The 19696-nt window shown below is 58.7% G+C and overlaps 1 protein-coding gene across 8 annotated transcripts; it reads right to left on the bottom strand.

Moving 5' to 3' along the window:
- Window positions 1–804: 804 nt before the first annotated feature.
- Window positions 805–19515, bottom strand: USP19 (ubiquitin specific peptidase 19). Of its 8 annotated transcripts, none has more exons than XM_042834477.1 (26): window positions 16968–19513; window positions 15301–15357; window positions 14065–14193; window positions 13366–13499; window positions 12510–12917; window positions 12161–12428; window positions 11912–12068; window positions 11738–11809; window positions 11149–11264; window positions 10646–10860; window positions 10151–10352; window positions 9935–10068; window positions 9625–9783; window positions 9414–9524; window positions 9136–9246; window positions 8885–8986; window positions 8410–8550; window positions 8029–8147; window positions 7655–7792; window positions 7179–7543; window positions 6396–6506; window positions 5691–5907; window positions 5250–5402; window positions 5000–5163; window positions 4749–4927; window positions 805–972 (listed from the first exon to the last, which is right to left on the bottom strand). In XM_042834477.1, the coding sequence occupies exons 1-26, from the start codon at window positions 17074–17076 to the stop codon at window positions 832–834; spliced, it is 4212 nt and encodes a 1403-aa protein (XP_042690411.1). In that variant the 5' UTR covers window positions 17077–19513; the 3' UTR covers window positions 805–831. The 8 variants fall into 8 exon arrangements, with proteins under 8 accessions (XP_042690411.1, XP_042690413.1, XP_042690409.1 ...); XM_042834479.1 differs by having other exon boundaries at window positions 10646–10854; XM_042834475.1 differs by lacking the exon at window positions 805–972 and adding an exon at window positions 1483–3180 and having other exon boundaries at window positions 10646–10824; window positions 16968–19515.
- Between the last annotated feature and the right edge of the window lie 181 nt (window positions 19516–19696).

Below are 19696 nucleotides of genomic sequence, written 5' to 3'. Positions count from 1 at the left end.
GGCGGGCGGCTCAGAGCCGGGCTGCGGGGCCGGCGCCGCGCGGCCGCTCCGGGGCTCTCTGCGCCGCGGCACCGGGCGGCGGCGGAGGCAGAGCCGGGCCGCACCGCCCCTCGAGAGCCATTGGCCGCGCCGCCCGCCCGCGGCTTGTCGGGACTTGCAGTCCGCCCCACGGGCACCGGGACGCGGGCACCGGGCAACGGGACGCAGCGGGTGACGGGGAGAACGCGGGGTGAACATGGGGTGTTCGGTGCAGGAGGGCGCACCGGGGAACGCGGGACGCCCCGGGCACACCGGTGAATGTTGGCCGGTACGAAATTCAGGTCGGAAAAGACCTCTGAGATCACCTAATGTGATTCCGATTCCAGTTCAACTTCAGCCCACTCCCACCGCTCCTATCGAGCCCCGTCCCCAAGCGCCACATCCGCCGCGGTGCTCGGGGCCATAGGGCACAGCGGAGGACACCTGGGTGCACCCGAGGACACGGGGCACTGCGGGGCACGAGAGCACACCGGGTGTTTCCCGACAGCACTGCCACGAGGCACCGAGACGGCGGATGACAGCGCCGGGACGCTGCGTGACACGGGGCACGCCCGGCACCGAGGACTGCAAGGAGCACCGGGGACCCGGAGCAGAGGCAGCGCAGTGGGCACGCAGCAGTCAGAGCGCACCCGGCTCGGGGGCAGCGAGAGGCCCGGGGCAGCCGGCAGGTAGCGGAGGCGAGCGGAGTTCAGCGAGTTTAATGAGAGCAGGACAAACCCCGACCCCTGCCCGCCCCCCACCCTCCCGGTGCCCAGCCCGGCCCGCACCCCCAGGGCGGGTGCCCGCGCTGCCCTAATCGACTTCTTCCATGCTGCTGTAGGAGGGGGCCGGACGCTCGGCGGGGCTGGCGAAGCGCTCGGGGAGGCCTTCCGCGGCCAGCGGCGGGGTTCCTTCGGGGGCCAGGCCGGATCCAAACGGCACCGGAGTCAGTCCCTGTAAGCAGAAGGCGGCCGTGAGACACTGCACGATGCTGCATACCTCTCAACTCCCACTCCGCTCCCGGCAAAGGCCCCAGAAGCGAGGCGGGTGGAAGGCAACGAGCCCAGAGCAGCCCCGCAGACGGCCCCGACCTGCCCGAGCGCTGCAGCCAGGCTGCGGCACGCTCGGCACAGCCCCGGAGCTGCCGCTTCGCCCCGTCCGGCACCGCTGCCCTGCACCGCCGTGATCGGGACGGCGACCGGCACGGCTGCGGGGCCGCAGGGTGGGCAGCAGCAGCACAGGAGAGGAAGGGAGGTCCCGGGAACGGAACCCCCACCTACAGGGCAGGCAGGTGCAGGGAGCGGTGCGTGGCCCCGCGCCCAGGGCTGCAGCCAGGCGGAGCAGAGGTCACCCCGCAGGCGCCGGGCGCTGACTCAGCCCCACGAGGGCAGCGCCGTGGGCGCGTGGGGGCCCCAGACCGCAGACAATGAGGCGACTGTTCCAGGACAGGCACGTCCCGACGGCGGGAAGCACCGGGCTGGGACCCGTGTGCAGGGACAAGGGGACGCCCGTACAGCTGCACGACGGGGGCGGGGGGCTCCAGGGGTTGCGTTTCCTCTCTCAAGCCCCTCAGCGCTGCCAGGGCCCCGGCCATTCCCACTGAGCATCCTTCCTCAGACAGCCAAGGGCACTGCCGGCAGGACGGCATCGGAGACGGAAAAGGAAATCACAGGACTCTGAAGTCACCTCTCAAACCCAAACACTCCCGAGCAGCTCGAGCCTCGCTCTGCCAAGGGCAACACGTCTCAATGTCACACACCGCTGCCGCTACAGCCCTTGCCCCAGCCCGGCAGGACTGCGTGCCGCCAGGCCCTCCAGGCACCCAGCACGTGCCACAACTGCTGCCCCACAGCTGGGGCCCCACGGCACAGGCAGGCAGAGCAGCCTGCTGCACCCAGCTGAGCGCAGGGCAGTGCCTGTGTCGGCTGTGCCCGTAGGACCAGTTCAGGTGGCAGGAGAGGGACACTCCATCCAGCTGCCTCCTGTCCTGGAGCAGCCTCGGTACAGAGCCCCTGACTGCTGCCACCGTCCTGTCACACAGGAGAAGGTGCAGCAGCTCTTAGGAAAACCTGCCTTTATTGGCACACCCCACAATGTGCTGGAAAGTCACGCTCCCAGCACAGCCTCCCGCTGGCCTCCTGCAGCCTAGCTCCTGCCTGCCGCTCCCCAAGCCCACGCCAGTCCCCCAAAGAGGTGCTGCCCCGTGCTCCCCCAGAGCCATCCCAGGCAGCTGCACACATTGCAAACTGGGAACCCCAGACAGGCAGGGGCAGCCCACGCAGTTCTGTGAGCGCTATGGGTGCCCCCTGGGGCAAGGAGCAGCGCTGTGGCCAAGCCCTCTGACTGAACAAGGAAGCACAAAGCACTCTATGACAAGTCATTCAGCCCCAGCACAGGAGAGGATGCTGGCCTGGAGGGATACAGCTTGTGCCAGCTCTGAAGAATGTGAGGCTCCTGAAGCAGGGAGAGGCAGCGGGACCAATGATCACGTCAGGGCATCCTGTTCTCACAAAAGCCTCGGAGCAGAGCTCTGCTTGTTCCCAGGATGTTCCCAGTGGCAGTGGCACTGTCCTTTGCCGAGCAGCATGTACCAGTGGGGCCAGCCCCGATGCAAGAAGGCAGCCAGGGCAAGGGCGGGCTGAGGGGATGCTGGTTCTGGGCTGTGCCTTGGCAACGCTGGGGGCCGGCCACGCAGCCCTGCCAGCTGGCATAGGAGATGCCAGAGCAGACAGACAGGAGCCGACGGCCCCATGCTTCCCTTGGAGAGCATTGGTGCCCACAGCAGGTGCGTCCTTCCCACAGGGTTCTGTCCTGCTGCCCAGAGGGTGCTGTCTGGCCACCTGGCAGCCCTGACGTCTTCACCATGCAGCATTCTGGCACAGCGCGTGCCCCGGCAGCCCTGCTCTGCAGCTGGCTGTGTGCCCACACCTATCTCCAGCGGGTTTGGTAGATGAGCGGGTAGAACACGTTCAGGAAGAGAGCCACGATTGCGGCCGTGGTGGCCAGGATGAAGTATTTGACGCAGCCTTCATCTGGGTGTTGGGGGGTACCCGGACTCCTCTTCTGGCCACGGGGCCTCCAGGAGTTTCTCACAGGCCTTTGGGGAGCCTCGAGCTGCAGCTCTTGTTCTTCAGCCTCCAGTTCCTGCCAGATCAGAGAAGCCTGCGATGTGGAAACCTGCGTCAGCACTTGGAGAACACAAGTGGCAACACCCCTCGCCATCCCCCGGGGCAGGCGGCTGCCTGCGAGCCCAGTCCCGTGCCCCACCAGCCCGCCTCCCCATGCAGCACAGTCGCGCCCGCCCCCACAGCTCCTCGGGGCTGCTCTGGTGGGCTCAGGCGATGCAACAGGAGAGCAGTGTCTTTGCAGGAGCCAGCGGCTGGATCCCTCTGGAGTCGATTCTGTGGCACCGACGGATCCACGCAGGTGAGGGGGCAGGTAGTAAGCCCGTCACAGCTCAAGTTTGGTGATCCCAATGCGACTGTTCAGATGACGGCCAATTCAGAAGCAGCTTGCATGGCAGGAGGCACGGTCGCAGCACAACCAGTCCCAGCTCTCCTTTGGTGGGTTGGGATCCTTTGAGAGCCAATCACAGCCCAGCTTCCAAGAGGATTATCTGCAGGCACCAGTCACAGTCCAGCCTTTCCCTATGCCGGTGATCACGCAGGGCAGCCAATCAGGATGCAGGATCTCTGGAGGATGCAGGTGATTCCTGGCACTTGGATACCACTCCGCCCCAGTGGCATCCAATACATCCCATCACCATGTGGGACACAGTGCTGCTGAGGTCGTGATGAGCCCCAGGGGATCCAGTGAGGCCAGGTGCTGCAGGGCACACAGTGATCTCCAGCACAGCAGGGATCCCATGTCCAGAGCAGGACAAATGGAGCAGCCTTGCTGTGGCTGCTCTAACACACACACCCTTGTGATGGGAGCAGCCCCAGTTCCCAGCAGAGAAGGCAGAGCCAAGACGCCCAGCCCACGTGAGCCAGGCCAGCTTGTATGGCCAACCACAAGGTCCCTATGGGGCACACGTGTTCAACTATGCCGCAGCCAAACACTGTCCTCAGATCCAACCAGGCCAGCACAGAGGGGACTCAGGGGAGCCTGGCAGGCAGGTGATTTGCTACAACACCAGCCCAGGCCTTTTTTTCTGATATTTCTGCAAAGATCAGTCCAACCATGCCCTACTGATGAGTGCTGAAAGTACTCTTCCTGCCAGCACACCCTCCTCGCCTTTCCTGCAGCACAACATGCTCTGGGGGAGTTTCCCATCAGCATCCCGCAGAAGCTCACAGGCTCAGTACTTGCATTCACCTTTTCTGCATACTGGGCCACAGCAGAAAACATCCCCACCCTATCCCCAGGAGGCCGTACCTCCTGGCACAGCCAGCTCCCATTCCATTGTCCTCAGTACAGAGCCTAGCAGGGCACAGCCCCCTGCTGCCCATTCCTGCGCCCCAGAGCAGCTCTGCGCCCTCCCACCAGCACTCCCAGCCCAGTGGCTGGAACCAGCTCTTACCACCACCCCTTAGGGACAGGACTGTTCCAAGCTCACAGCCAGAACAAGGCAAGGCAGACCCCAAAGCCCAGCTGGCACACGCTCCTTAGTCTCAAAGAGAGGCGGCACAGCCCCGCAGCGGTGCTGGGCTCCGTGGGGTCCAGCAGGTGGGCACATGCATATTTCAAAGCTCTGTGGCTCTGACGCTGGAAGGGACACAAGCTCTCACCTGACTGGCAGCAGCTTCGGCAGAGGGGGTGCGCTCGGCTCGGTGGTCTGGGGGGTGCCCTGGCAGGGGTCTCTCCACAGGAGAGTTCCTCCGGCGGTAGAAGAGGACATACGCGTATCTGGTTACCACCTGGCTCTCGTCCACGGTGGTGACTGTGCTGTCATCGAAGAGCCGCCAGCCTGAGAGGAGAGAAGGGTTAAGCAAGGAGACTGTCCACAGCTGCAGGGGAGGGGAGGGCGGCGGATCCTCACCCACGTCACTGCGCTGGCTGTTCTTGTCGTTGGGCAGGCGGGCGTATGCCGTGTAGTGCCCGCCAATCATGCCTCCATAGTGATTGATTACAGCGTACAGGTCATACACGGGCAGCTGCTGCTCACCCTTCCGGCCGATGCAGAATTTGCTTAGGTCCAGGCTCCTGAGTACAGACACAGGGATGGTCAGGGAACGGCCAAGGCAGCACAAGCAGTACCATCCTCAGCACTCCATCCCCTGAGCTCTCACCGGACAGGGAAGTCAACCATATCGTTGATCTTGTCCCTCCAAATAAAGCTGCGGAAGGAGAAACGCTTGAGCTGGATGATGAGGACGTTGGGCAGGCGCCACAGCATCAACTGCTTGGAGGCCTCACGGTGCTGTTTGCACTTGGGGCAGTACCTGGGGAAAGTATGTGTTCATTATCAGAGAGCCCCGAGTTTCTGAGCCCAGCCCTAAGCTCCCCAGTGTGTGGATGTGCCAGAAGAGACAGGAGGTCTCAGCCTCCCTGCCAGAGGCAGGACAACGCAGCCCCGCAGAGCGCTGGCATTGCTCCCTGCTGGCATCTGGCCTCCTTCCCCAGCGCTCCTGGCTGCCAGGAGAAATGTCAGGCAGGACCAGGCAGCTCCTGGGAAACCCCCACTGCTGCCTGCGCCCGCAGGCTGGATCCCGCCACGTCGCCTTCCTCACCATGCTTCCTCTGGGGCCAGGACTTCGGGCTTGGTGAAGAGATTGAGGCACTGCTCCAGGGTGAAGTGGCCAGCTCGGGCTGCTTCACTGGCTGAACTCGGATCCTCCACACACTCCAGCTCCTTGGACTCCACCAATACAAATTCCTTGAGGCGCTCATTGTTCTTCCACACCAGGGCAAGGGAACAGTCATCTGTCAGCTCCAAGGGGGTGTCACCTGCAAAGGGGCACACACCTCAGGCAGCTGGCCCCCAAGTCCACCCTTACTGGACTAGGAGCAGTCTTGCCAAGCCCAGTTTTAACACACCACGGCCAAGAGGATGCGAGTGGTCCTGCCACGCACCCTCACTGCTGAAGCTAGGTTCTCCGCCCCAGGGGGGAATAAAATCAGCATCTATTCAGATATGAGGTGATCCAGCCACACAGATCTCCGTTCCTCTAGGAGTGTGGGAGGTTGAAAGGAACCAGTTTATTTGCTCAGGGGATTAGGAGCTTGAGAAGAGCTTCCAGGGAGCAGGCACGAGCTCTGCATGGTGCAGCCCTGCCCTCCCACGCCAGACACAGCTTCTGCTGCTCTGCCTGGTGCCAATGGCATACCTGGGCTTGCTCTGGCCCTAGGAGCCTCTTACACCCTGGCCACGTAGATCCACTCTCTGCTAGAGGCCGCGAGGGATGAAATTGATCTCCCCAGGGCTCCAGGCTCACCTTTATCTTCCAGCTTATACTCTTTGTTGGCAGCATCGATCTTGTTGATGTAGAACTGTGTGGCACGGGCGCTCAGCGAGTCTGGAGTGTGCTGGTACCCAGGGATGGCAGCTGTGGACAGGCAGGGACATATCTTCGGTGGCACTGCCTGTTTGCCCTGCGTAGGGGCCAAGAATTTGCAGTGCCCCCACCCCCATCTCACATGCTACGGCCTTGCAGGGACACAACCACGTGCCCAGTGTCCTTGACTATTTTTAGCAGATGCCTGCCCCTGGCAAGCCACGCTCCTCTGCCTGCATTGCCCCTTCACTGCACATTGCTGCCATCCTGAGACAAGTGTCTGGAAACGTGACAGCTGGGCGGCCGAGCGCAAGAGGCTGCTCCCGTGCAGCTGAGTCAGAGTGAGGGAAACATTGCGCTCACAGCCCCGAGGGGCTCCGCGCTGGGCTCTGCCCTCCCACGGGACTCAAGGCTTCTGCCAACCCTGTCTCCCCACCCTCCAACAACCCAAACTCTTTCCAAGTCAGGTCTTTGCTCTGCTGCACAGGCCCTGCCAGGGCAGGGCAGAGCGTGGGCTGTTAGGCATTTCAGGTGGAGCTGCACTTCTGAAACAAGGCTCCCAGAGCTTCCCGTATATCCAGTGGGGTCTCCAGATCAAGCCGCACGGGGAAAACAGATACTGTGGTGAGAGGCGATGCCAAGGAGGGAAAACTGCTCCCTGCCTTGCCTGGGGGCTGCCTGGGTTCCTGGCACAGACAGGGTTAGCACCGCAGCACCTCCTACCTTCTGGTTTGAGGGCTCTCTCATAGGACGGCTCTTTCTCACAACAGCTGTCGCCCTGTGAATCCATGTGCTCAGAGAAGCCCGAATCCAAGCTCAGCAGGGAACTCCTGGCAGCCAGAACCTTGCTCCGAACAGTGCCAGTGTCGCTCATCTCTGGGTGCAGCTCAGGCACAGCTGGTGAGAGGGGAGGCTCCTGCAGGAGGCCAGAAGCCCTGTCCCCATCCCCCAGCTCAGGAGCAGGGGTGGCAGCAGCACAGCTGCCTTTGGCCAGGGGCTCCAGTTTGTCTAGGAGAAGAGGCTGCAGCCCCTGCTCAGGTGACATCCGTCCCAGCTGGAAAGGAGGCTGGAACACGCTGACCGAGTACCTGGGCAAGGAGTTGTCAGTCACAGCAGGCCAGGCACAGGGCTGGGCTCAGCTCAGCTCCTGGCTGCGCCTACTGCTGCAACAGAAGCACCTCCCTTCCCTGCACCCTCACCTTGCGTAGCCCTCCAGCAGCTGGGCCAGGCGGGCGTAAGTGAGGCGGGATTCCGGCACACTGATGAGGAAGGGGAAACCGATGTTCTCAGGGCGGCACAAAGCCTTGTGGTCTGGCCAGTGTGTCTTCTGACATGTCCTGTAACACACAGAGCCCCAGTGAACCCAGTGCCTGGGTTCACAAACAGGCAGGACCTCAGCAGGAGTTTGGTGGGGCTCAAGGGGTGTGTTTGGAACAAGAGGAGTGCTGCAAGCCAAACTGGCTCCCTCCCAAAGGCCAAGCCCATCCCACCTCCTGCTAATGGGCTGAGCGCTCCCACTCAACCCTCCACAGCTGGAGACCCTCCCTCCCTGTGAGGCACCAAGCCAACTCACACGTTGCAATAACCGACTCGATAGCACCTTGTGCAGCGCCTAAGCTTCTCTTCCTCTGACAGTTGCTTCTTCTGGCAGGCTGCACACTTGGCGACAGGGACACTAGGTACCTGGGGGCGCTGCAGGAGAAAGAACCCATTGGGCATGGCAAGGCACCTGAGCAAGATAAGGTAGCCTTGTCAAGCCCTTGTGCTTGCTGCAGCTGGTCGGAGTCACTCACCAGGATGGGCAGCCCTTTCCTGCAGGCAGAGGGCTGCCAGGGCCATACGCTGGGCACACATCAGCCAGTATGCCAGCCTTGTGTTACCCTTCTGTGCAAGCTCTAGCACTGCTCTCCTCATCTCGTTCAGCCTCCTAGCAGTCTCAATCCCTGCTACTTACCTGCTGGACCTGCAGCTCCACTACCCGCTCCTTGGCCAGCTCTGGGGACAGCACCTCGAAGCAGAGCAGCAGGTCTGTGGGAGAGACTGTGTCCAGAGACTGGGACGGCAAGAACATGCGTTGGAAGCGATTCTTAATTACCTGCCGGGAAAGCAGTGGAACAAGACTGTGTGAGGGGCTGCCTCGTGCTCAGAGGGCTGTCCAACTCTTCCTCTCCTGAGGAAGCCACACAAGCTCCATGGTGAGATGTGGCAGCAGTAGCATCACAGAGACTGTGTGCTCTGCCCGCCATCCTGCCAGGATAGCACCGCCTGCCCCGCTGCAGAGGCTCAGCCCACTCGAGCAGGGTTCTGCCGTGCAGCACCTCATGCATGACACTACCCCTATGGACAAGTGGCTGCTGGTGGCAACGTGTGGAGCCAGGGGCATCCACATCAGCAACCCACAGCTTGGTGGTCAGTTTTAGCATTCTCACCTCTGCTAGGCGCAGGTTGTTTGGTTTCACATGCACACTGTGGGCCACCGAGTCGAGTACCTCCATGGCACTGGAGTTCTCCTTGCTGATACTCACAAGGAACTGCCACAATGTAAGTGCCACATTAGTAATGCCACATCAAGACACACAGGCCCTGGCTTAACACAAGCCCACTTGCACAGGACCAGCTGCCTGTGGCACCTCCAAGAGCCCTCTCAGGCTACCTCCCCAGAGTAATTAATGTCCTTTACCTTGATAGGTTTCTTGTGCGGCTCCTTTGCAAAGTAGTATACAGTAAGCACCTTCTGCTTTTGTGGGAGTGGAACAGGGAGATACAGGAAGGGGTCAAAAGTGATGGATACCTGCAGACAAGAGAGCCCACTCAGTATTGGGAATTGTTTGGGTCCGAGATCAGCAAGACAACAGTCTCGTGAGACTGGAGATCCAGCCACATCCTGAGTGTTGTGCTCTAGGGGCTGGAGCCTGCGGAACAAGAAGCACAGGGGCACAGCCTCCAGGGCTGCTCTACCTTGGAACAGACTGGGCACACCAACTTGGATTTGTACTGGCCCTGGAATAGGTCCACAATGAAGGAATCATTCCTCATCTTGTGTCGCTGCCAGGCTTCCTCAGCTACTACCTGTGGAGAGAAAGGGCTCAGCACTACACTAAATCACACGGGCCAGGGCTGCTCTTTAGCAGCCAGTGCTCACAATAGCCTTGGAGACAGACATCCTCACCTCATCAGGCCTCCCGTCTGAGTCAACAGTTTCTGTGTAGGGTTTGTTCTGGATGCGGTTGAGATCTTCATGCAGGCCATCAAGCAGAAAGGCCATAAACTCTTGAGCATCATGCTGGGCATAGCCAGTGAACTGACTGGCCTTGCTGGCCACAATTGCCTGTGGGGAGCACAGTCATCAGCCCACCGGCAACACTGCTTGCCCCATGCCCAAAGCCTGGCTGCACCCAAAGCAGCAGAGCAGCACAAAGAAATGCTGAGACCCACGGCTGAGGACAGTGGAACAGCTCCCACAGAACACTGGCACCTACCTTCAGTTTAGAGGGCTGAAAGGCATGGTGCGTGCCTTTCCACAGCGCTCGCAACAGCATGGCAAAGCCGATGGCCAGGCGTCCCCCTGTCCCGAGGGGGTTGTTGTAGTTGATTTCAGACTCGAAGGACCGATCTGTAAGATAAGAAAGAGAGCGAGGGTGGCTGCTGGCTGCACAGAGTGGCAGAGCTCTGCTGAGCACCAGGCATGTGCTCACCATGGAAGTAGTCACGTAGCTCCCGGGTGTTGGACAATGACTGGATGACGCTGTTCATGAAGCAGGTATTGCCCAGATTCACCAGTCCTGTGAAGCCAGGCAGGCACACCTTCTTTTTCTCATCTTCATCCTCATCATCTTCCACACTCTCAGCACTCACTGGGCTGTGTGTCATCGGTGGCACCATGCAGGTTGGTTTGGGCTGCCAAAGCAGAACGAGATGTGATGATGCTGTGCACTAGGGGGTCTCTGGAAACATCAGAGGAACCCAACTATCCAAGCCACACCTCACGTGGGACTGGGCTGGAGCCACTATCCACCAGGACAACCGCTGCCCCAGTTCTGCCAGCTATGCCTAAGGAGCGTTGCCGACTCCTCCTCCAGGAACAGTCTACCAGACCCCAGAGCAGCACCAAGGAGATGGAGTCCAACCAGAGGGACAAGTGGACGCCCACCTCCCCCCAGCCAGGTCAAACACAATATAGCTCTACTCACTGAGGGGATGTGTGGCTCTTGCTTCACTGCCACATGCTCTTGGGTTGTACGGGCTGCCACGCCATCCAGACTCCCATCCTCGACACGTGGCTTCTCTTTCTCACTGGTTCGGGCCTCCTCTTTGCTGGACAGGGGGTGCTGGTTACTGCCTGGAGGGGTCTTATCCAGAGGGGTAGGGCCTGTAGGCATGGCAACCTTTGCACCACCCACTGCACCTTAAAAAGGGGGAAGGGTGGGCCTGTGGTTAGCAGCACCGTGCACTGCCCACAGGGGGGCTGAGCTGCTCGGCCCATGCTCACACACAGCCTCTTGCCTACTCCCACCTTCCAGTGCAGGAAGGAGAGCAGCAGTGCCTTTCCCCGAGTGCCCAGATTGCCGGCCCCACACCCCTCCTTCCCCAAGATCCCATGCTAGAAGATCCATTCCTTCCAGCCACTGCAGGTGGCAAGGAAAGCACTAGGTACAGGCAGGCAGTCAACACAGAAAGAAGGCAGGGTGCAGACCTCGTGTGGCTGGAGCCTCCAGCCCTCCCCAGCGTTGGCTATGGCGTTTCTTCAAGCAGACATCAATGCGAGATGCTGTGAAGGTGTATGTGCACTGGTCTGGTTCAATAAGGTTCCTGCAAAACACACAGAAAGTAAGGATTGTCCCAGTCCCCCCAGCAGCCTCAGAGATGCTGAATTCTGCAAGGCAGGCCACAGTCTCCCAGTCAGCATCAACCCTGAGGGGGACTCCACAGAGCAGAACAGACACCCTCAAGCTTAGCCACACTGAGCACACAGGAGACCTGCCTTCTGGGGGATCCATTCTGCCTGGCTTCACATACCCACTCTGGTGGGATGTCTCAGCTAAAGCACACGCAGCCTGGTCTGGCTCTGTCCCCAAGAGCTCTAGATCAGGTTGGGTGAAGATTGCAGATAATGAAGTTTTCTTCTCTGCAATTATCCCAGGATCGTGGTGTTAGTGCAGTATGGCGTGATAGAGACACTCAGGTGCAGATATGAGTATGTCCTGCACAAACCAGCCAGCTGGGACTGGCTCCTGCTCTCAGCTCCCTCATCTCAGTGTAAGCAGGCAGGATGGGAGTCATACCTGAGCTTCACCTGCCACCGGAACACTGTGTGGGGCCCACAGCCAGGATGGAGGCGAAGGAAGTTTATATCACTGCAAAAAAATATAGAACAAGTGAGAACAGATGAACAAAGTAGCCTGGCAGCAGCCAAAAGCTCCATATCAGTTTGATGCCATCCAAAAATGCATTTATACCTTGTCTGGAACACCAGTGTAAAGTCCTGCTCCCGGAAGAAAACCTTGGAAGTCTCCTTATGAATCTCCTTCACATATACATGCACCACCACCAGGTCATTGCCCTTCTCATATGAGTCATTCTTGACAAAGGTCAGGCTCACAAAAGGCTCTGGCTCTGAACAAGAAAAGACATGAAAAGAGATCACCTTTATTGCACTCCAAGGCAGCAGGTTGCCCAACCAGTCCACTGACCCCTGGGCTACTCACTGTCAGCTGCTGCTTCCAGAGCCACATCGTCCTTGGACCAGTCCCTCTTCTCTCCGTCTCTGCCTAGGGGACGCGTGGCTGATGGGATGGTCTTAGAGCTCTCTCCCAGGACAGGCGCACTCTCCCGGCCCCGTGAGGCTTCAACAGGGCTGCCTGGCTGCAGGACTCTTTTCTCCACACAAGTGGCAACACGGTGAGGGAACATCTCTGTGGTAGCAGCAAGTGGTGGCACCTCCACAGGAACAGTCTCCTTGGCCATAATCACAGCCTTTCAAGACAGAATGACAGTGAAAAAGAGATAACTTGACCCCCCGCGCCGCCTCTTCAGCAACACCCCATCGCGACGTACCTTCTCCAGCGGCGGTGCGAGGTCAGTCAGGGCTGTAGGCGCATCGCCCTGGCTGGCTCTGCCATTGCGACGGCTGCCTGACCTCCCGCCATGCCCTTTGCTGGGCTCCACGCTCCCGGTGACTCTGGCATTCGGCTCCTCTTCAGCAGGAGCCACTTTGAGGTATACCGCCCGCTTGGCGCTGGGGCCGCTCTGCGTCCCCGGGCTGGCTGGGCTTTTCCCTCCCAGGGTCTCGCTTCTTCCCTGAGCGCGCTTGGGGTTGGAGGGCTCTCGGCGGGTTCTTGGCAGCTCGGTGCTTTCAGTCCGTGGCTCTTCAGGGGCCAGTTCTGCAGAAGCAGCCTTCTCCTTCCCGTTCTCCCAGCACGTGGCCCCCTTGCCCAGCTCTTTGGATCCATCTTTCTTTCTCTTCTGTGAAAAGTAGCGCAGCACAGTGGGAAGACAGCCAGACAGCAGTACCTGTCTTGCTTCCTGCCAGCCCCTCACCCTTAACTCCCCCTTCTTCCCCTTAACTCCCCCTTCTGCTGGCTGAAGCTGTGCCAGCTGACAGCAGCGCATTGCCTCTGAAGGAAAGGTTTTCTGCTCGTCTGGATCAGCTCACATCTAGTCCAGAGACGTCCAGAGACTGGGTTCTATTCCAGAACCCAGAGGCTGTGGCAGGCAGGACAGGGACATAACAACATGCCCTCCCATGGACAGAGGTGGTTGGCTCAACAGCCCCCATGCAGCATGGGGATGTAGGATGTGTCCTAAGATGCTCCCTGGGTCAGGGCAGCTCAAGAGCAGGGAGTGAAACCCTCACCCAGCCCTGTCAAGCTCCATACAGTCCCCTGAAAGGCAGAGGTCCCCTTGCCCTCACCAGAAGCGAAGACCAGGTGTGGAGTGGGATCTTCTTCTGAAGCACAAGCTGCAGAAAGTTTCCCTTCTTGCACTGTATCTTGCTGCAGGATCCCTCAATCTCCTCATAGAACTGACAGCTCCACTGGCGCCCATCTGCAAGAAAAGAGGGATGGGACCTCAGGCTGTGCAGCAGGCAGCAATCTACTCTACCCATAGCCCTCCCTCACCTGCCTCAGGGGCTAGGAAAGCTCTTGTCTGAGAGCCAAAGAGACTGCAGGCAGGCTGCCACCACATCCCACGAGCCTCCAGGATGACACCAGCTTTATTGGGTTTGCTTTGTACATCTGGCTGGCCTCCTTCCCAGAGGGAAGGCACCGGGTCTCCCTGCCCTCAGGGGCATGGACACTTTTTTCAAGGGATACCCAGCACCAACTCAATCATCCCAGAGGGCAGGGCAGAGATGCATCCAGCACAGCAGTGGGCACCTGTTCACTTGGCAGAGAGAAGCCGGCTCCCGTCCTCTCCAACCCTACACCCTTCTTCTTTTACACTGCTCTCATATCAGCCTGGCCTGCTGGCTGAAGCTGTGCCAGCTGACAGCGGGGCATTGCCTCTGAAGGAAAGGTTTTATGCTCGTCTGGCTCAGCTCACATCTAGTCCAGAGACGTGCCAAGCCCTGCTGGAGAAACATTTGCAGCAGTCACTCCATTCCCTGTACCTGGTAGTTTGATCACACAGTCAGTATCAGTGAAAAAAGTATCCACGTCCTCCACCTTCAGAGATCCACTTCCCAAGTTCAACTTGACAATGATCTCATCAGCATTCTGCTTCCAGTCCAGCAGCAACTCTAGGAAGAGGAAGGGAAGCTTCAGCCATTTGCCCAGGGTGCACAGCCACAGTGCCCACGCCCAAGCTGGGGAGCGTGAACCCAAATGCGCATTTGGTTGAGGACATCAGGGCAGAGGACACAGCTCATGACAGTGAATGAGAAACAATTATAATCTACTCTTATCAGGTCACAGACAAGGACCCGAGCAGCAGGCTGCAGCAGGTCAGGTGAATCCCAGTGGGAACCAGAGAGATCATGAGGCAGAAAGGCTTGGCCCAGTCACGTGCAGCAGCAGGGCTGGAAAGAAGGGGCGGCTCCTGCCAGCTACAAAGCAATTGCTGCTTTTCCAGCGAGCAAGGAAGCCACAGAATTACTCTGGGGGATACAAGTGGACTCTGAACACAACCAGAAATTGCCACTTCCCCTTTGCATATGCAAAACGAATAGCTCAGCTACAGTCACGAAGAGCACTGTATTCCTGATAGGTAAGCACAGTTAACACAGCTGAAAAACAGGTGGGCCAGCCAGCCTGGCATGAACATCTCATCCAGGGAAAAAACACAGCAGCAGTGTCAAGCCACGGCAGACAGAACCCCATCAGGTGTCCACCAGGCTCTGGGTCTGCCCGTGCAGCATCCTAAAATCCCTACAGAAAAAACTTGATGTTTCCTTAATTTCCAGTTGGTTTAGTTCTACTTTTCTCGGTGTCAGGATTTTTGTCTATCTGTTTTCAAAATGAGGACCTGGAGCCAAGGCAGAAACCAACCAGCACCTGATGGGTGACATGGCCTGAGATCTTCCCAGCCTGGCAAGTTTCCTGCTACGAAACAAGCAGGAGGATGCCAGCGGCAAGATATCCCAGGGCTGTGCTCATAGGCACTGTGCACCTGGGCCAGAAGCAGTCTGCCGTGTGCCTCAAACCTCTCCCTTGCACAGGGTCGTTCCCCGCCAGGTGTAACATTCTCTGGGAAGGCTGCACCCTGTTAAGAGGAGCACAAGGGCAAGGGAGCGCTCGGGTTAGTTCCGCTGATTGCCAGAGCACAGGATGACAAGGCAAGAGCTTCAAACCCTTTGCGAGGGCGCTTGGTGGCCATGCACTGGCAGCTAGCGCACACCTCAACTTACCCTCCTCCAAGTCCCTCTCCTGGGAGGTCTCAGCCTGCTCGAGCTCAGGGCGAGACACTGGTGGGCAGAGAAGCAGAGCTCAGGTGGGTCTCTCATTCAGTCACTTCGGAGCACCGGCTGGTGCTCCAACACCCAAAATTTTATACGTCAAACCAAACTTCTGCCCAGCCTTTTCATTTGTACGTGCTGCTCATTTCCCTCAAGCTTCCTCCCACCTCCCTTGCTGCCTTGAGCTTTTCCACAGCAGCAGAACAAGCCAGAATCCAGGATGGGTGCTGTGTACTCTTCACCCCAGTTCAGCAGTGAAAGCAAAATAACACTGATACACCAGAAAGACAGTGCTGCTTCAAGGCCTGAATCACTGTGGAGCTTGTGGTAACTGGGCTGTGTGCCCCACTCAGTATGCCAAGTCTCTGCTAGCTCCCAGCCTCCACCCACATAGGAGAGGCTCTGTTTTGATCTTACACTGAGAAAATGATGTTAGGTTGTGCTCAAACCAATTCTGCTGTAACAAGAGAACCAGGCAGCCCAGCTGCACTTTAACATTCCCATCACTGTGCAACCTGCCAGAGATAAAACTTCCTCCCAGATCAGACCAGGGGACCAAACTGACCTGACACCTAATCCCTGCTCCCTACAGGATTACCTCCAAGAGCCAGAAACATTTCAGGGTCAGCTCCACCCCCACAGGGAGATGTGCTGCGCTAGGCAAAGGGGTCAGTGCAACAGCACCTTGTCCTGAAGCAAAGAACCAGTGGTAAAAGGAGCTGTGATCTCCACTCTAGAGAGCTTACAGGGCAGCCCTCCTCAACAGGCCACAGAACAGCAGGGAATCTCTGTTGAGTGTTGCAGTCACAGGCGTAACGGTGCAGCAAACCCACACTCTCTGCGCCTTGGTGTTTTGCATTGGGGGTTGCAGCCTATGGTTCAAGCGCAGACATCAGTAAATGCTATTTCACCTTGGCCTACAAAAGGCTGTGTTATTTTGAGGTTACAACAGTCAGCATAGAGCCGGCACAGAAATAAAGCAATTTGCCAGGGACACTGTGCTGCAGGAGCAGGAAGTTGTGTTTGCCTCCTGCCTGCAGGTACTCCCTGCCCAGCACAGCAGCCCACACCTGGAGCAATGTTTTTGTCACCAGATACACAGCGGCACGGAGGGAATTACCACAGAGCAATGTGTCACTCGAGCCGCGCCTCACCCTGCTACAAGACGTGAAGCAACAGCCCCATCCACAGGCCCTGCACCCCGTGGGTGCTGTCAGCACCTCCGGTACCAGCCTGCAACACACAGGCCGAAAGACAGAAGAGAGTCCAGGTGCAAAAGCACCTGCAGGCTTTGATCCTACTCCCCCTGGGTGAGGCAGCTCAGCCCAGATGAAAGCAGTGAACAGGCACTGTGAGCAGCGCCAGGCTTAAACTAACAAGGGAATGGACCCGACCTTCCTCATATCCCTGAGGCGAGGCAGCACAAAAGAAAGGAGGTTACAGGTCCAGGGAGGACACTGTGCCAAAGAAGATCCCACTGCATGGTTTACAATCAGTCACAGGAAGCGATTAGTTAAATCTGCTTATCCTGCAACAGATGGCTGCAAGGCTCCCACCCGCAGAGCCAAGAAACCATCCTGCTGGGCCTGCTCCGTGCAGCTCTGCCTGGGGGCTCTCACCTTCCTTGCTCTCCTGGTTGGCTCGATCCTTCTGCTTCTTCTTGTTGGTGGTATCATCCAAGCCCCGAGACGCTCTCCTCTGGCCGGGGGCATTGGTGCTGCTGGACATTTTCAGCCGTTTGGACGACACAAACGGCCCACCAGGGTCGGTAATGGAGTCTGGGTCAGGGGTGCGACGTTTTCTTCCTGGCCCAGCTATCTTGGCGACTCTCTGTGCTCAAACTCTCTGGCAAGGAACTAGTGGCCTAAAGAGAGGAGAGAGCAAGCATGGCAGGAGGAGTAGATGGAGAAGGTCCAACAGCATCAGGAGCTACCGCCCCGAGGCTCCCAATGCCCTCACATGTCCTCCTCTGCAGCCTTTATAGGAAACCCTCAGAGCCCTTACAACAACCAAAAGCATGGGCTCCCAAAACACACAAACCTGGAAAGTAATTCTCATGCTCATGGCGCCAACTGCGTCACCCAGAACCACTGCTGGCTCTAATGGCATCCAATGGCAGAGCAAAGGGGGGCAAAGTGATGTCCCTGTCCCACGCAAGCCAGCCCCACAGCACAGGGCACTGGGCAGGTCAAAACAGCATTCCATGTAAGAGGGTGGGAATGGAACAGAGAAACACCCTAAGAAGGAAGCAGCAGGAGAAGGAGAAGGCCCGGGAGAGGTTCCCGTGACAGCAGAAACAGAGCTCCCTGGCACGAGGGAAGCTCCTCCCTCCACCCACCAGAACAGCGGCACCTTGCATATTCATCTCCCGCTGATTTACAGACAGCGCCAGCAGGGCCGGGCTGGAAACAAGACACCCCTGCTCCGAGTGCTGGGGAGGCTGGGCATGGCCTCCCACTGCCACCCAGGCCAGCGCCGGGAGCCACCGGCCCAAGGGCTGCAGCTGGTCTCAGTTTTGCCCTGAGATGTTCAGAACAGAGAACAACTGGCGCAACCTGCTGAAAACGGCTTCCTTGAGCTCAACAGCATCTTGGCCCCGCAGCCCTCACAGCTGTGCCTGGCTCTCCAGCAGCAGGAGCCACGCATCACCCCGTCACCCTTGTACCAGCATAGACCTAACATTCTGCCCAGACACAGTCAGGGGCAGGACAACTTCAGGTAAAGCAGCAGTCCGGGCTGAGCAGTGCCAGCACGTTTGTGTTCCAGGAATGCACATGGCAACCAATGACCACAAACTGCAGCAGACCTCATATCAGAAGTGCTGGCACCCTTTGTGCAGCAGCAGCAGGCCCAGCCCGACGGCAAAGCCCACACTAAAACCACTTCTCATCAGGCTGACCTGCCTCAGTCAAGAACCAACAGAACAGAGTGGAAAGCTCAAGTGCCTCTGACTGCCCAGCACGGGAACCCTCAGAACTCACACCAGGAAGGTCCCAGCCAACCCAGGAAGGGAATGCTGAGCAAGACCCTGTAATAAGCTCCCAGAAAGGGAAGAGAGCAGACGTGGAAGAACAGCAGCTCCAGCCCTGAGCTGCTGAATGTACTGTACTGGGCATTGCTGCAAAGCTTGGCCAATGTGGGCAAGCTGTGCTTGCTGAATTACTTTTGTCTCCAGTGGGAAAACTCCAGAGGAGCAGGAAATTAAAAGCAGATACTGCTCTACTGCATGGCCAAGCCAGGCCACATTGCATCCAAAGGGCAACACCAAGAAAAAGGAGACAGGGAGCTCTGAGTAAGGTCCTACAGAATAAGGAGGGCAGGCATGCTTGCAGCTGCTTTGTCAAGGAAGCTGGGCACTCCCCCGCCTGCTGGGGCTTGGCTTCTGTGGGTCTGCAGCCACCGGTTACACCTAACAGCTGGCAGGAACTGAGCAGCGCTGGGACTCCGCCTGGGACTCCGCCTGACTTTGGCTGCCGGAATCCTGATCACAGCCTCAGGCCATTGTGGGTGCCTCAGGGTTTGAGCCAACTATAAGATAAACATGAGTTACTCTCACTGGTTTATCCTAATCCTGGACTCTTCCCCTCTCCACAAGCAGGAAATGTGCAGCAATGGGGCAGCAGCCAGCTGTCCAGAGCACAGCATTTTGGGTGCTGCTGCTCCCAGGGGGTCAATACTGAGGGAGGTAATACCAGGGCTGAACCTTTGGGAGGCACCGGATGGGTGCGTGAGCCACAATTCAGAGCGCTTCAAGTACGGAGAGTGTGGTTATAAGAATAGGTGCTTCTCCTTCTCTCATGTGTTGTGTCAGTGTGAGCACCCACGTGCTGCAGGGTGCATCAGACCAAGAAGCCACACAGACTGAAGTCCGGATGGCTGAATTTACTTCAACCTAAATCAGCTCCACAGTCCAGCTCATCCTGAGGCTGCAGAAACGTTCTGTAGCAACCCCAGTAAGGTGTGAATACAGAAATAGCAGCAAGCAGTTGGGCAGCACGGCCACCTCATCTCATCACAGGGCCAGTAAGCGTTCGGGCAGCGACAGCAGGAGGTGCACAACGGGACGAGGGTTGCCCCAGGTGCCGGAGCTGCATTCAGCACTCGGCAGGGAAACACCCCCTGCCTCCAGCCCCCGGCACCCGCCCCTCGGAAGCCTTTAACGGAGCAGTGAGAAGGGGGCTACCCGCCCCCATCATCTCTTTCCTTCCTCCCCCGCCAACACACCCCGAGCCCAGCCGGCAGCAACGTTTCCCCTCGTGCGAACGGACGCTCTCAGTATCGCCGCTCTCATCCCCGCGGGCTCAGAGCCTCTAGGCTCGGGCCCGGCCCGCGCTCCAACCGCAGGGTG

This window comes from Centrocercus urophasianus, unplaced genomic scaffold, assembly GCF_019232065.1.
Source record: "Centrocercus urophasianus isolate 14NV4802_14NV808 unplaced genomic scaffold, USGS_Curo_1.0 seq_461, whole genome shotgun sequence".
In the NCBI taxonomy this organism is placed as follows: domain Eukaryota; kingdom Metazoa; phylum Chordata; class Aves; order Galliformes; family Phasianidae; genus Centrocercus; species Centrocercus urophasianus.
This window is presented reverse-complemented; position numbering and strand designations above follow the sequence as displayed.

Coding starts and splice junctions, on each gene's coding strand:
- USP19 (XM_042834472.1), bottom strand. CDS start 17,076: ATGTCCAGCAGCACCAATGCCCCCGGCCAGAGGAGAGCGTCTCGGGGC. Junction 10,353..10,645: donor AAGAGCCACACATCCCCTCA/GTGAGTAGAGCT, acceptor CTGCTTTGGCAG/CCCAAACCAACCTGCATGGT. Junction 6,507..7,178: donor GAGAGCCCTCAAACCAGAAG/GTAGGAGGTGCT, acceptor GCCTGTCCACAG/CTGCCATCCCTGGGTACCAG.